At 60.3% G+C, this 12,785-nt stretch overlaps 1 protein-coding gene across 2 annotated transcripts in view; it reads left to right on the forward strand.

The window, feature by feature from the left end:
* CHKA (choline kinase alpha) overlaps positions 1 to 12,785 on the forward strand; it is a 61,911-nt gene that overhangs the window by 44,600 nt on the left and 4,526 nt on the right. For both annotated transcript variants that reach the window (XM_062195714.1, XM_062195715.1), the window contains 6 exons: positions 2,181 to 2,294; positions 6,412 to 6,545; positions 7,974 to 8,078; positions 8,626 to 8,684; positions 10,360 to 10,447; positions 10,899 to 11,007. In XM_062195714.1, coding sequence (XP_062051698.1) covers positions 2,181 to 2,294; positions 6,412 to 6,545; positions 7,974 to 8,078; positions 8,626 to 8,684; positions 10,360 to 10,447; positions 10,899 to 11,007 — 609 coding nt within the window. The remainder of the gene's footprint in view (positions 1 to 2,180; positions 2,295 to 6,411; positions 6,546 to 7,973; positions 8,079 to 8,625; positions 8,685 to 10,359; positions 10,448 to 10,898; positions 11,008 to 12,785) is intronic.

Consider the following 12,785-nt stretch of genomic DNA (forward strand, 5'->3'; position numbering starts at 1 on the left):
TGCATCTTGTACGATGTGGGAAGCCAAGGAGTCTCTGTAGCACCTGGGTGTGCGGCCCCGTGGGTGGCCGGGGCGAGTATCCCAGTGGACATCCCAGCTCCAGGCACAGCTTTGGGGCAGCTCCCCTGCCCTGCCCTGGCTCGCGGTCACAAAGGCCAGCAGCCACGGCACCTTCTGCAGTTTGCTCGCGGACCAGAGAGCTGATCGAGATCCGCCAGCTGAAGTGAGAGCTCACGTAGTTACTGCCAGTCTCAGGGTTAGGAGATCAACCTGCCTGCTAGCAAATCCTGCCGGGATGTCAAATACAGCTGCAAAGTAGCAGATGAAGATGGGGCCTCACAAGAGGACGGCTGGACCTTGACGGCAGGGATTCTAGAAGATGATGGGCAGACTCCAGCCCTGACAGCCACGCACCACAAAGCGGGTGAAAGGGGCTGAATTAACTTTAACTTTACTTTTTTTTTTTTTTTTAAAGATTGGTTTATTTTATTTGAAAGGCAGAGTTACAAAGAGAGAGATCTTCATCCACTGGTTCATTCCTCAAATAGCCAGCCTGTCCGAAGTCAGGAGCTTCTTCTGGGTCTCTTACGTGGATGTAGGGGGCCAAGCGCTCGGGCCATCTTCCACTGCTCTCCCAGGCATATCAGCAGGGAGCTGGATCAGAGGTGGAGCAGCTGGGACTCAAACCGGCTCCCATATGGGATACCGGCACTGTAGGCGGTGGCTTTACCTCCTCCACCACAGTGCTGGCCCCCAATTTTAACTTCAGTGTGGTCTGATTTTCTTCGGAAGTAGCTTTGCTGTCTTCCGCGCTGTGGACGTGCACACGTGTGTGTTTCCGTCTCACCAACTACTGTGATGTCATCTCTTAGACTTTGACCTCGTAGTTCTTGCTTATAACATGGGGCTGCTTTAAACAGTGCTTCTCTGGAACGTTTCTTAACGAGGAGTGAGGACGGCCCGAGGTTTTCAGTGTGCACCTGCTGACTGCTCTCTGCACGTCAAGACCTGGGCATGTGCAGGGAGGGGCACTGTCCGATTGGCAGGGACTTTTTTTAGTGAAGTCTTTTTTTTTTTTTTTAAGATTTATTTTAGTTATTTGAAAGGCAGAATTAGAGATCGTCCATCCACTGGGTCATTCCTCAAATGGCTGCAACAGCTAAAGTGGGCCAGACAGGAGCCAAGAACTTGGGTTTCCCACATGGGTGGCAGACACAAAGCACGTGGGCCATCTCCCCACTGCTTTCTCAGGTGCATTAGCAGGGAGCTGGATCGGAAGTGGAGCAGTCGGGACTCCAGCTGGTGCCCAGATGAGATGCTGGCATCCCAGGCAATGGCTTGACCCACTGTGCCACAGTGCTGGCCCCTAGACTTGAATTTTAAATCTCATCAGAATAATGTAATGCGTGCAGGCATGGGTCCTACAAGTTATAAGATGTATAAACTTTGGATCTCTCTTTCTCTCTCTCTGTTTTTAAATGTTTATTTTAAAGGCAGAGTGACAGGAACAGGTGGGGGTAGGGAGATCTCCCATTGACTGGTTCACTTCCAAAATGCCCACAAGTCAGAGCTGGGCCGATCAAAAGCCAGCAGCCACGAACTCCTGCCAGGTCTCCCACGTGGGTGGCAGGGACGAAGTACTTGAACCATCATTTGCTGCTTTCCCAGGTACATTGGCAGGCAGTGAACTGGAAACAGAGGCAGACTTGACCGCAGGCATTCTAGTGTGGGCTGTGGGTGTCCCACGCAGTGCCTTAACCTGCTGTGCCTCTTTTTATTCATATTTAAATGGATGGAAGGCGGTGCTGTGGTGCAGTGGGCAAGGCTGCCATCTGTGCTGCCGACATCCATGTGGGCACTGCTTCGTGACCTGGCCACTCCACTTCCGGCCCTGGTTACTGCTGATGGCCTGGGAGAACAGTGGAGGAGGGCCGGAGTGAAGACCAGGAAGAAGCTCCTGGCTTTGGCCTCCCAGCTGCTGTGGCCATCTGGGGCGTGAACCAGTGGAAGGAAGATGTTGCTGCCTGTGTTTCTCCCTCCCTCTCTAACTCTGAATAAAAATGAAAGTAAAAATGGTCTGCTGATAGTTAGAGTGCCCTCATCATCGCAGTCTGTGAGGGTCAGGTGGAGCCGCCCGGGCAGAGCACACTCTAAGCCTTGCTTCTCGCTGTCTGTTGCAGGGGGCGGAGGCAATGGTCTTGGAGAGCGTCATGTTTGCCATTCTCGCAGAGAGGGCACTGGGGCCGAAACTCTACGGCATCTTCCCCCAAGGCCGGCTGGAGCAGTTCGTTCCGGTAAGATTCCTTTTTGAGTGACGCGAGCCTCGTCTTTGCAAGAACTTGGAAAGCTGTGCTGTGAGATGTTGAACGTGGTCTATTGCTGAGCTGCATCAGAGCCTCGTACGGCTCCTGTTCACTGCCTGTCTTGACTTCAGCGTTTTCTCTCGTGTTTGATGTGATGTTGTGGTCATCGTGGCCCCGAGAGCGGCAGGCTGTACTGAACATGACCGACCGTAAAGCCTGGGGCGTGGGAGGCTGTACCCCCAGCTGTGTGTGTGTACACTCTGTGTTCACAGAACGTGTCCCTGTCACCAGGCTGTACCCCCGGCTGTGTGTGTACGCACACCATGTTCACAGAACGTGGCCCTGTCACCAGGCTGTACCCCCGGCTGTGTGTGTGTGTCACCAGGCTGTACCCCCGTCTGTGTGTGTGTACACTCTGTGTTCACAGAACGTATCCCTGTCACCAGGCTGTACCCCCGGCTGTGTGTGTGTGTGTACACTCTGTGTTCACAGAACGTGTCCCTGTCACCAGGCTGTACCCCCGGCTGTGTGTGTGTGTGTACACTCTGTGTTCACAGAACGTGGCCCTGTCACCAGGCTGTACCCCCGGCTGTGTGTGTGTGTCACCAGGCTGTACCCCCGGCTGTGTGTGTGTGTACACTCTGTGTTCACAGAACGTGGCCCTGTCACCAGGCTGTACCCCCGGCTGTGTGTGTGTGTGTACACTCTGTGTTCACAGAACGTGGCCCTGTCACCAGGCTGTACCCCCGGCTGTGTGTGTGTGTCACCAGGCTGTACCCCCGGCTGTGTGTGTGTGTACACTCTGTTCACAGAACGTGTCCCTGTCACCAGGCTGTACCCCCGGCTGTGTGTGTGTGTACACTCTGTTCACAGAACGTGTCCCTGTCACCAGGCTGTACCCCTGGCTGTGTGTGCGTGTACACTCTGTGTTCACAGAACGTGTCCCTGTCACCAGGCTGTACCCCCGGCTGTGTGTGTGTGTGTACACTCTGTTCACAGAACGTGGCCCTGTCACCAGGCTGTACCCCCGGCTGTGTGTGTGTGTACACTCTGTGTTCACAGAACGTGGCCCTGTCACCAGGCTGTACCCCCGGCTGTGTGTGTGTATACTCTGTGTTCACAGAACGTGTCCCTGTCACCAGGCTGTTCCCTCGGCTGTGTGTGTGTGTACACTCTGTGTTCACAGAACGTGTCCCTGTCACCAGGCTGTACCCCTGGCTGTGTGTGTGAGAGGAGTCCAGAGCGCGGCAGAGGATGAAGCCCGATACCTCCAGTGCGCGCTTCACACCTGCCATTGTCTAGAGGGGCCCGGAGCTGCCCCAGCAAGCTTCGTGTGCGTTACCTGCTCCAGCTGCAGTAGCAGTGTGTTTATTTGAAAGGCAGAGTGATAGACACGGAGATTGTTCATCCACTGGTTCACTCCCCAGATCTGGTCCGGGCTGAAGCCAGGAGCCAGGAGCCCCATGCTGGTCCCCCACATGTGTGGCAGGATCTGAGCATTGGGCCGTCCTCTGCTGCCTTGCCAGGCTCATTAGCAGGAAGCTTGATCAGAAGCGGAGCAGCCTGGACTCGAACCAGTGCTCCGATCTGGGATGCTGGCATTGCTAGCAGCAGCTTTACCACCGTGCCCTAACACGGGCCCCGCTCTGAGGGTTTTGTGTTGTGGTTCAGATTTCACAGAAACAGGAAAACGGGGCACAGGGGCCTAGGAGCTTTAAAGCTAGCCTGTGAGCTAGGGTTCCCCGGAGCCTCCGTCTAGTCTCTCGGTGTCTGGAGCACTCGTTCACGTGAAGAAGACATGGGGTCGTAGTGCATCAGGGCTCCCGTGAGCCAAAACGAGCAGTGTCCCAAGGCTGGGAACAAATCCCCTGGGACTGTCTCCCTGTTCAGCATGCCCCTTGGCAGCCTGGTGTGTGCCGGCCAGGTGCCTCTGACAGTGGCTTCTGGTTAGACCACATGCTGAACAGCCCGCTCAGGGGAGCTGGAGCTGGGTCAGGTGCTGAATACGACCTGCACTTGTGCCCTGGTAGACTAAATAGACACTCTGGTTTTACAGGGCAGACTCCTAGATCCCAGGAGAGGAGTCTTTAGTTCAATAACATTATATGTCAGTGGGGCTGGCACTGTGCTGTAGAAAGCTAAGTGTCCACCTGCGGTGCCAGCATCCCATACGGGTGCCAGTTTGAGTCCTGGCTGCTCCACTTCTGATCGGGTTCTCTGCTAATGGTCTGAGAAAGCAGTGAAGATGGCCCAAGTGCTTGGGCCCCTGCACCCACATGGGAGACCCGGGAGAAACTCCTGGCTCCTGGCTTTGGATCGGGGCAGCTCCAGCTGTTGCAGCCATTTGGGGAGTGGACCAGCAGATGGAAGACCTCTCTGTCTATAACTCTGCCTCTTATTTATTTGAAAGGCAGAAATAAACAGAAGTGGGTTGGGGGAGAGATCTTTCATCTGCTGGTTCACTCCCCAAATGGTCGTAAGGACCCAGGCTGAGCCAGGCTGAAGCCAGAAGCTTCTTCCGGATCTCCCAAGTGGGTGCAGGGGCCCAAGCACTTGGGCCATCTTCCACTGCTTTCCCAAGGCGCATTAGCAGGGAGCTGGATCAGAAGTGGAGCAGTCAGATCTCGAACCTGAGCCCATACGGGGTGTCAGTGCTGCAGGCAGTGGCTCAACCTCTGTGCCAAGTGTCCACCCATAGTTCATTACAATTGAAGGAAGGGCCATGGCGGAAGGGCCATAGCAGCTGCTGGGCCACCGTCTGTGGGCACAGAGCCACCATTTCTGAGGGAACGTTGAGCATTTCTGGGTGGGCGCCTGTTCAGTGGTTAAGGCACAACCCATGATCAGAGCCTGGGTTGGATTCCTGCTAGTGCACACCCTGGGAGGCCACACGATGGCTGTCGCTGGATCCCTACATGGTGGACTTGGTTGCATTTCTGGCTCTGGTTCTGACCCGGCCCAGCCCTGGCTGTTGCAGGCATTGGGTAGAATCGTTAGATGACAACGCGCTCTCTGTCTCTCTGCCTCACAAATAAAAGAAAACCATGTTTTGTTTTTTTTTGTTTGTTTGTTTTTGACAGGCAGAGTGGATAGTGAGAGAGACAGAGAGAAAGGTCTTCCTTTTTGCCGTTGGTTCACCCTCCAATGGCCGCTGTGGCCGGCGTATCTCACTGATCCGAAGCCAGGAGCCAGGTGCTTCTCCTGGTCTCCCATGCAGGTGCAGGGCCCAAGCACTTGGGCCATCCTCCACTGCCTTCCCGGGCCACAGCAGAGAGCTGGCCTGGAAGAGGGGCAACCGGGATAGAATCCGGCGCCCCAACCGGGACTAGAACCTGGGGTGCCGGCGCCGCAAGGCGAAGGATTAGCCTGTTAAGCCACGGCGCCGGCCAGAAAACCATGTCTTAAAAGGAACCCTACAGGGGCTGGTGCTGTGGCACAGTAGGTTAATCCTCAGCCTGAAGCATCCCATATGGGCGCTGCTGGTTCTAGTACCGGCTGCTCCTCTTCCAGGCCAGCTCTCTGCTGTAGCCTTGGAAAGCAGTAGAAGATGGCCCAGGTCCTTGGGCCCCTGCACCCGCATGGGAGACCTGGAAGAAGCTCCTGGCTTTGGATCGGGGCAGCTCCGGCCGTTGTGGCCATCTGGGGAGTGAGCCAGCGGATGGAAGGCCTCTCTGTAACTCTGTCTTTCAAATAAATCTTTAAAAAAAGGGGGGGGGGGGGGCACCGATCCTGTCCCGGTTGCTCCTCTTCCAGTCCAGCTCTCTGCTGTGGCCAGGGAGTGCAGTGGAGGATGGCCCAAGTGCTTGGGCCCTGCACCCCATGGGAGACCAGGATAAGCACCTGGCTCCTGCCATCGGATCAGCGCGGTGCGCCGGCCGCAGCGCGCTACCGCGGCGGCCATTGGAGGGTGAACCAACGGCAAAAGGAAGACCTTTCTCTCTGTCTCTGTCTCTCACTGTCCACTCTGCCTGTCAAAAATTAAAAAAAAATAATAAAATTAAAAAAAAAAAAAAAGGAGCCCTACAAGAACCGACTTCTAGCTCTGGAGATTGCGGGCGTCGCGTTGCCCAGCTCACCTTGAACGTCCGCCCCTGACTGTTTATTTCAGAGCCGGCGATTAGACACCGAGGAGCTGAGTTTGCCAGGTATTTCTGCAGAAATAGCTGAGAAGATGGCCACGTTTCATGGCATGAAAATGCCCTTCAACAAGGAACCCAAGTGGCTCTTTGGAACCATGGAGAAGTAAGTCTGAAGGCCTGTCCCCTCGGGGCGCTCCCCGCAGCTGGGGGTTTGCCTCATGAATAAGGCGTTCTCGCTTGGGAAAATCAAGAAAGAAGACTTGTTTGCAAAACTGCATTGAGTGGCTGCGTGGGCAAAAACGCAAAAAACAGCCTTCCCAGGATGCTGTGCGCGGCGGGCCCGCCCTCTCCCCGGCCCCCAGGATGCTGTGCGCGGCGGTCCCGTCCTCTCCCCCTGGCCCCCAGGATGCTGTGCGCGGCGGTCCCGCCCTCTCCCCGGCCCCCAGGATGCTGTGCGCGGCGGTCCCGTCCTCTCCCCTGGCTCCCAGGATGCTGTGCGCGGCGGTCCCGTCCTCTCCCCCTGGCCCCCAGGATGCTGTGCGCGGTGGTCCCGTCCTCTCCCCTGGCTCCCAGGATGCTGTGCGCGGCGGGCCCGCCCTCTCCCCGGCCCCCAGGATGCTGTGCGCTGTGGGCCAGCCCTCTCCCCGGCCCCCAGGATGCTGTGCGCGGCGGTCCCGCCCTCTCCCCGGCCCCCCAGGATGCTGTGCGCGGCGGTCCCGTCCTCTCCCCTGGCTCCCAGGATGCTGTGCGCGGCGGTCCCGTCCTCTCCCCCTGGCCCCCAGGATGCTGTGCGCGGTGGTCCCGTCCTCTCCCCTGGCTCCCAGGATGCTGTGCGCGGCGGGCCCGCCCTCTCCCCGGCCCCCAGGATGCTGTGCGCTGTGGGCCAGCCCTCTCCCCGGCCCCCAGGATGCTGTGCGCGGCGGGCCCGCCCTCTCCCCGGCCCCCAGGATGCTGTGCGCGGCGGTCCCGTCCTCTCCCCCTGGCCCCCAGGATGCTGTGCGCGGCGGTCCCGCCCTCTCCCCGGCCCCCAGGATGCTGTGCGCGGCGGTCCCGTCCTCTCCCCTGGCTCCCAGGATGCTGTGCGCGGCGGTCCCGTCCTCTCCCCCTGGCCCCCAGGATGCTGTGCGCGGTGGTCCCGTCCTCTCCCCTGGCTCCCAGGATGCTGTGCGCGGCGGGCCCGCCCTCTCCCCGGCCCCCAGGATGCTGTGCGCTGTGGGCCAGCCCTCTCCCCGGCCCCCAGGATGCTGTGCGCGGCGGTCCCGCCCTCTCCCCGGCCCCCAGGATGCTGTGCGCGGCGGTCCCGTCCTCTCCCCTGGCTCCCAGGATGCTGTGCGCGGCGGTCCCGTCCTCTCCCCCTGGCCCCCAGGATGCTGTGCGCGGTGGTCCCGTCCTCTCCCCTGGCTCCCAGGATGCTGTGCGCGGCGGGCCCGCCCTCTCCCCGGCCCCCAGGATGCTGTGCGCTGTGGGCCAGCCCTCTCCCCGGCCCCCAGGATGCTGTGCGCGGCGGGCCCGCCCTCCCCGGCTCAGCGGGGTGGCTGCGCGGCGGTCGGGGCGGTCGGGGCGCTGAGCTGTGCGTGCTCCCTGTGCGCAGGTACCTGGCTCAGGTGCTGAGGATGAAGTTCACAGAGGAGCCCAAGGCGCGGCGGCTGCACAGGTTCCTCGGTTACAACCTGCCCGCGGAGCTGCAGGAGCTGCGGTGAGCGCCGCCCCCGCCCGGAGCCCGGCGTTCCGCAGGCTGGTGTCGTTGCAGCCAGCGTCCCTGCGGCCTCTAGTCAGTCCGTGAGGGTCCCGGGGGCGGGGGGACCTCAGCAGAGGGGTGTGCGGAGTCTGGCTTGGGGCGGGAGAGCCCGGGAGAGCCCTGCGGAGCTCCGGGGCCGGGGCGGCACCCAGCCCGCTGTGGGGCGCCCGGCCTGCTCACAGACGGCGTTCCGGGGGCTTCTGCTGTGGGCACAGAAAACGGGTCAGCAAGTATGTCACGTTGTGGTGGGTGCCCGGAGGAGACGGCGCTCTGCTGGGCCAGTGACCAGCGGGAGGCCCGGGGCGGGGCCGCCGCTGTGCGGGCGCGGGGTGCTCAGGCCCGGGTGCAGTTGTGGCGCGGGCCGCGGCAGAGCCCGCCCACGGAACGTTTCTGGCTTCACGCAGAAGCGGGACACGGACACGCGTGTATGGAGTGCCGCCCAGCCCCGTGTGAGCGTGGCCGTGGCCGCTCGCCCCGCGGGGTGACAGCAGAACTTCTCTTCCAGGTCGCTGCTGGAGTCCACTCCGTCTCCAGTTGTGTTTTGTCATAACGACTGCCAAGAAGGTAAGGCCCGGGCCCCGCGGATGCCGGCGTCTGCGCGCTCCCTGGGGGTGGCCGCGAGGAGCGCGCTCGGCGGAGGGACTTCCAACCCGCCCACGGGGAGATTTAGGGCAAATGAAGGAAGCAAAGCAGGTTTTAGAGAAGCCATGAGGAAGCCTCTGCGTGAGAAAAGTGAGAGGAAGAGCGGGGATAACGGACTAAGCGCTGTTTGTCACTGTCCTACCCAGAACAGGCCCCCTCCCCAGGCGCTGCCTCCCCGGCCGTGCTGTAGACGCTGCCGTGTCTGGATCCTCTTGGTACCCTCAGGGACCCAGCGCGACTTCAGACTTGCCAGCTTCTCCAGGGGCTCCCTGCCGACCGTGCCCCCACCCCTACCCCGTGCTGCTCATCTCGCCCTCCTGGTCCTGTCAAAGGTGGCGCAGGCTCAGCCCAGGCCCTCTGTGCCGGGCTCAGCAGTTTGTTTTTAACTCCAGTCCCAGTCCCTGGTGAAAGATCTGTCATCAGTAAGCCTCAAGTGTGAACAGAATACCCTTTTATCTTTGTTTAAAGAGTTATTGATTTATTTGAAAAGCAGAGTTAGAGGCAGAGAGAGGTCTTCCATCCGCTGGTTCACTCCCCAGGTGGCCACACTGGCTGGAGCTGTGCTGATCTGAAGCCAGGAGCCAGGAGCTTCTTCCGGGTCTCCCATGTGGGTGCAGAGAGCTGGATGGGAAGTGGAGCAGCCAGGACCTGAACCGGCACCCATAATGGGACGCCGGCACTGCAGGCGGCGGCTTAACCTGCTGCGCCACAGCGCCGGCCCCCAGAATATCATTTTTTTTTTTTCTTTTTTTTTTTGACAGGCAGAGTGGACAGTGAGAGACAGAGACAGAGAGAAAGGTCTTCCTTTTGCCGTTGGTTCACCCTCCAATGGCCGCCGCGGTAGCGCGCTGCGGCCGGCGCACCGCGCTGATCCGATGGCAGGAGCCAGGTGTTTATCCTGATCTCCCATGGGGTGCAGGGCCCAAGGACTTGGGCCATCCTCCACTGCACTCCCGGGCCACAGCAGAGAGCTGGCCTGGAAGAGGGGCAACCGGGACAGGATCGGTGCCCCGACCGGGACTAGAACCCGGTGTGCCGGCGCCGCTAGGCGGAGGATTAGCCTATTGAGCCGCGGCGCCGGCCAGAATATAATTTTCTAACGAGCTGACCACTGCAGCTAACTCTGGGCCAGCAGGGTGTTGTCCACACTGCTGGGTGCGGCTAGGAAGCAGAGGAGTGGGGTTCTGGAAGGAGGTCAGCTGCCTGCATGTGCGGGAGCCAAGGAGATGCAAGTGGGACGCTTTCTTGGCTCTGCTACTTGGGGCGTCTGCCTCCGAGTCTGCTCTTAGGAAGTGCGCGAAAAGCCTGGCACCTGCTCCCCCACAGAACCCCGGGCAGGGAGCGGCCACAGCTAGCAGCCGTCTGGCCTCAGTGTGTGAGATCTGAGCGGCGGAGTCTCGGGGCGTAAACCGACAGGGCCAGGCCAACAGCTGGGCACCTGTGGCGGGAGCTCAGCCCTGAGGGGTACAGGTGAGGGCCCGAGCAATGGAGCAGAGGCAGGGATGCTGGGCGGCTCCCCGGTGCACCCCAGCCAGCTGCACGCGCTGGGCGTGGTCCATGGCCCCCCCGTCTGCACCTCAGCCAAACCTCTCCCCAGGGAACATCTTGCTGCTGGAAGGCCGAGAGCACTCTGAAAACCAGAAGCTGATGCTCATCGACTTCGAGTACAGCAGTTACAACTACAGGTGATCGCGCGCGGCTTCTGCTGTCGCTCTAACGCTGTGTTTTCGTGATACGGTCATTGGAGACAGTAAGTGGAGGCAGCATTGGAAGTCCAGAGCTTCCTCGGTCGGAAGTGCAGGCCTCCGTGGGGCGGCCTGAGCGGGCGGCGTGGGAGCGGCTGCACAGGCCTCCTGCGCTCGCCTGGTTGTGCTGGGGACAAGCAGAGCTGGGCATTTTGTCTCGGGGTCCAGAAATCCAGTCCCTCCCGTGACTGCTGACCACAGGAGGCCTTGGGTCTTCCCGGTCACTCCGTCTGCCGTGGTCCTGGGTAGGTGACCCGGTGCGCCGCCCCCCAGCAGGCGCACACGCCCCCGTCGGCCCGCATGGCGTGCGCTGGGGCAGCCGGCCCTGCTCTGAGCCAGCGAGCCTCTCGGGTGCAGCCGGCGTCAGGCCCTGCGTGTCTTCTCCTCGCAGGGGCTTCGACATTGGGAATCACTTCTGCGAGTGGGTGTATGACTACAACTGTGAGAGGTACCCCTTCTTCAGGGCAGACATTCGGAAGTACCCCAGCAGGAAGCAGCAGGTAGGAGCCTGGTTTTTATATCCTCACAAATCAGTCTTTTTTATGCAATTAAAGCCACCATTGTTAGGTTACAAAATACTTAGGCCAGCTCTTTTTATGTTAGAAAATGTTGTTAAAGTTAAGTTCAGACTTGACGTTGAGTCACTGCTTGCCTGTTCGGAGGAGCGCGGCCTCTGGCTCTGCCCAGCATTTTCCGGAACGCCCCGCCCCGTCCCTACGGCTCTTCCTCTGTGCAGAGGGAGGACTCTGACTCGCGTGGCTGAGTCACTGGAGAGCGCATTCGATGCGAGCAGCTCCCTTTCCTGCTTGGCGTGCGGGAGCCCCTGACTGCGGAATTTCCCGGGGGACTCTCCCGGGGAGCCCTCTCCCGGGTCTCCAGGCCAGCCCGGAAGCCCCCTGGGAGTGGTGCTGAAGCCGAGTGGGCCCTGCGCTTCTCCCTGGAGACCCCTGCCGTGGAGCGGTGCAGGCCGCAGCCCGGTCCCCAGGGCACAGTGAGCTGCAGCGCTCTCCCGCTAGGCGGAGGGTCTCCCAGGAAAGCAGGAGGCGCCGCAGGCGGCGGCGTCCGTCTGAGGGTGGCCCCTCCCGCCCTGCCAGCTGCTGCCTGGCCAGACTAATCAAATACATACATCTGATTTTATTTGAGAGGTAGAGTTAGACAGGGAGAGACAGAGAAAGGTCTCACTCCCCAAATGGCTGCAACGGCCAGAGCTGGGCTTATCCGAAGCCAGGAGCCAGGAACTTATTCCGGGTCTCCCCTGTGGGGGTGCAGGGGTCCAAGTACTTGGGCCATCCTCTTCTGCTTTCCCAGGCCACAGCAGAGAGCTGGATTGAAAGTGGAGCAGCTGGGACTCAAACCAGTGCCTGTAGGATGCTGGTGCCACAGGTGGAGGCTTAGCCCACTGTACCACAGCACCTGCCCCAATGAATGTTTTTTTAAGATTGATTTATTTAAAAGTCAGAATGACAGAGAAGAAAAGACAGAGACAGACCTTCCATCTGCTGGTTTGCTCCTCAAATGGCTGCAATAGCCAGGGCTGGGCCAGGCCAAAGCCAGGAGCCAGGAAGCTCCACCCTGGGTCCCACAGGGGTGCAGGGGCCAAGCACTCAGACCGTCCTCTGCCTTCTCAGGCGCGTTAGCAGGGAGCTGGATCAGAAGCGGAGCAGCACCCAGGTGGGATGCCGCCCAGCAGTAGTCTCCCCTGTGCCAAGGTGACTGAGTGTAGGGCCGCCTCCCGGGCGGAACTTGAGTGGTGCTTTCTGGCTGTGGAGTAGTGCCGCTGGGAAAGCCGGCTTGGAAGAGGGTGATGGCCGAGGCGGGGACGGTGGCAGCAGGGCTCCTAGCAGGAAATGTCTGCAGTTTGCTTGCTTACTAAAGGGAACCGGCAGTTGGCCTGTCCTGATGTCCTTTGATAAAATGTACAGTGTACACGGACAGGGACCTCCTGGCTTACACGGAGACTAAAGGTGGAACCTGCTGGAGCCACAGCCTAACGGTTTCTCTCTGAGCCAAAGTAAGAACCGTGGTGCACACCAAGGTAACCCTGGCGCCCCTCTGGCCTGCTGTCTGCGGGCGGCCGCGTGCGCGCAGCCTCCGGGGACAGTGACGCCGGCGCACCCTGCACTGAGACCAGGCCTCCGGAAGCAGCAGCAGCAGCGGGCGTCCAGTCTGCTGGCCTTCCACTGTGACCGGACCTTGGCATTGCTGCCGGCCAGGGGAGCTTCCTGAACCCTGCACCCGGGTGCAGCCACGGACTGGGTTCCGCAGGCTTTCCCCGGGG

Source organism: Lepus europaeus, chromosome 7 (genome assembly GCF_033115175.1).
Source record: "Lepus europaeus isolate LE1 chromosome 7, mLepTim1.pri, whole genome shotgun sequence".
Classification (NCBI taxonomy): Eukaryota; Metazoa; Chordata; class Mammalia; order Lagomorpha; family Leporidae; genus Lepus; species Lepus europaeus.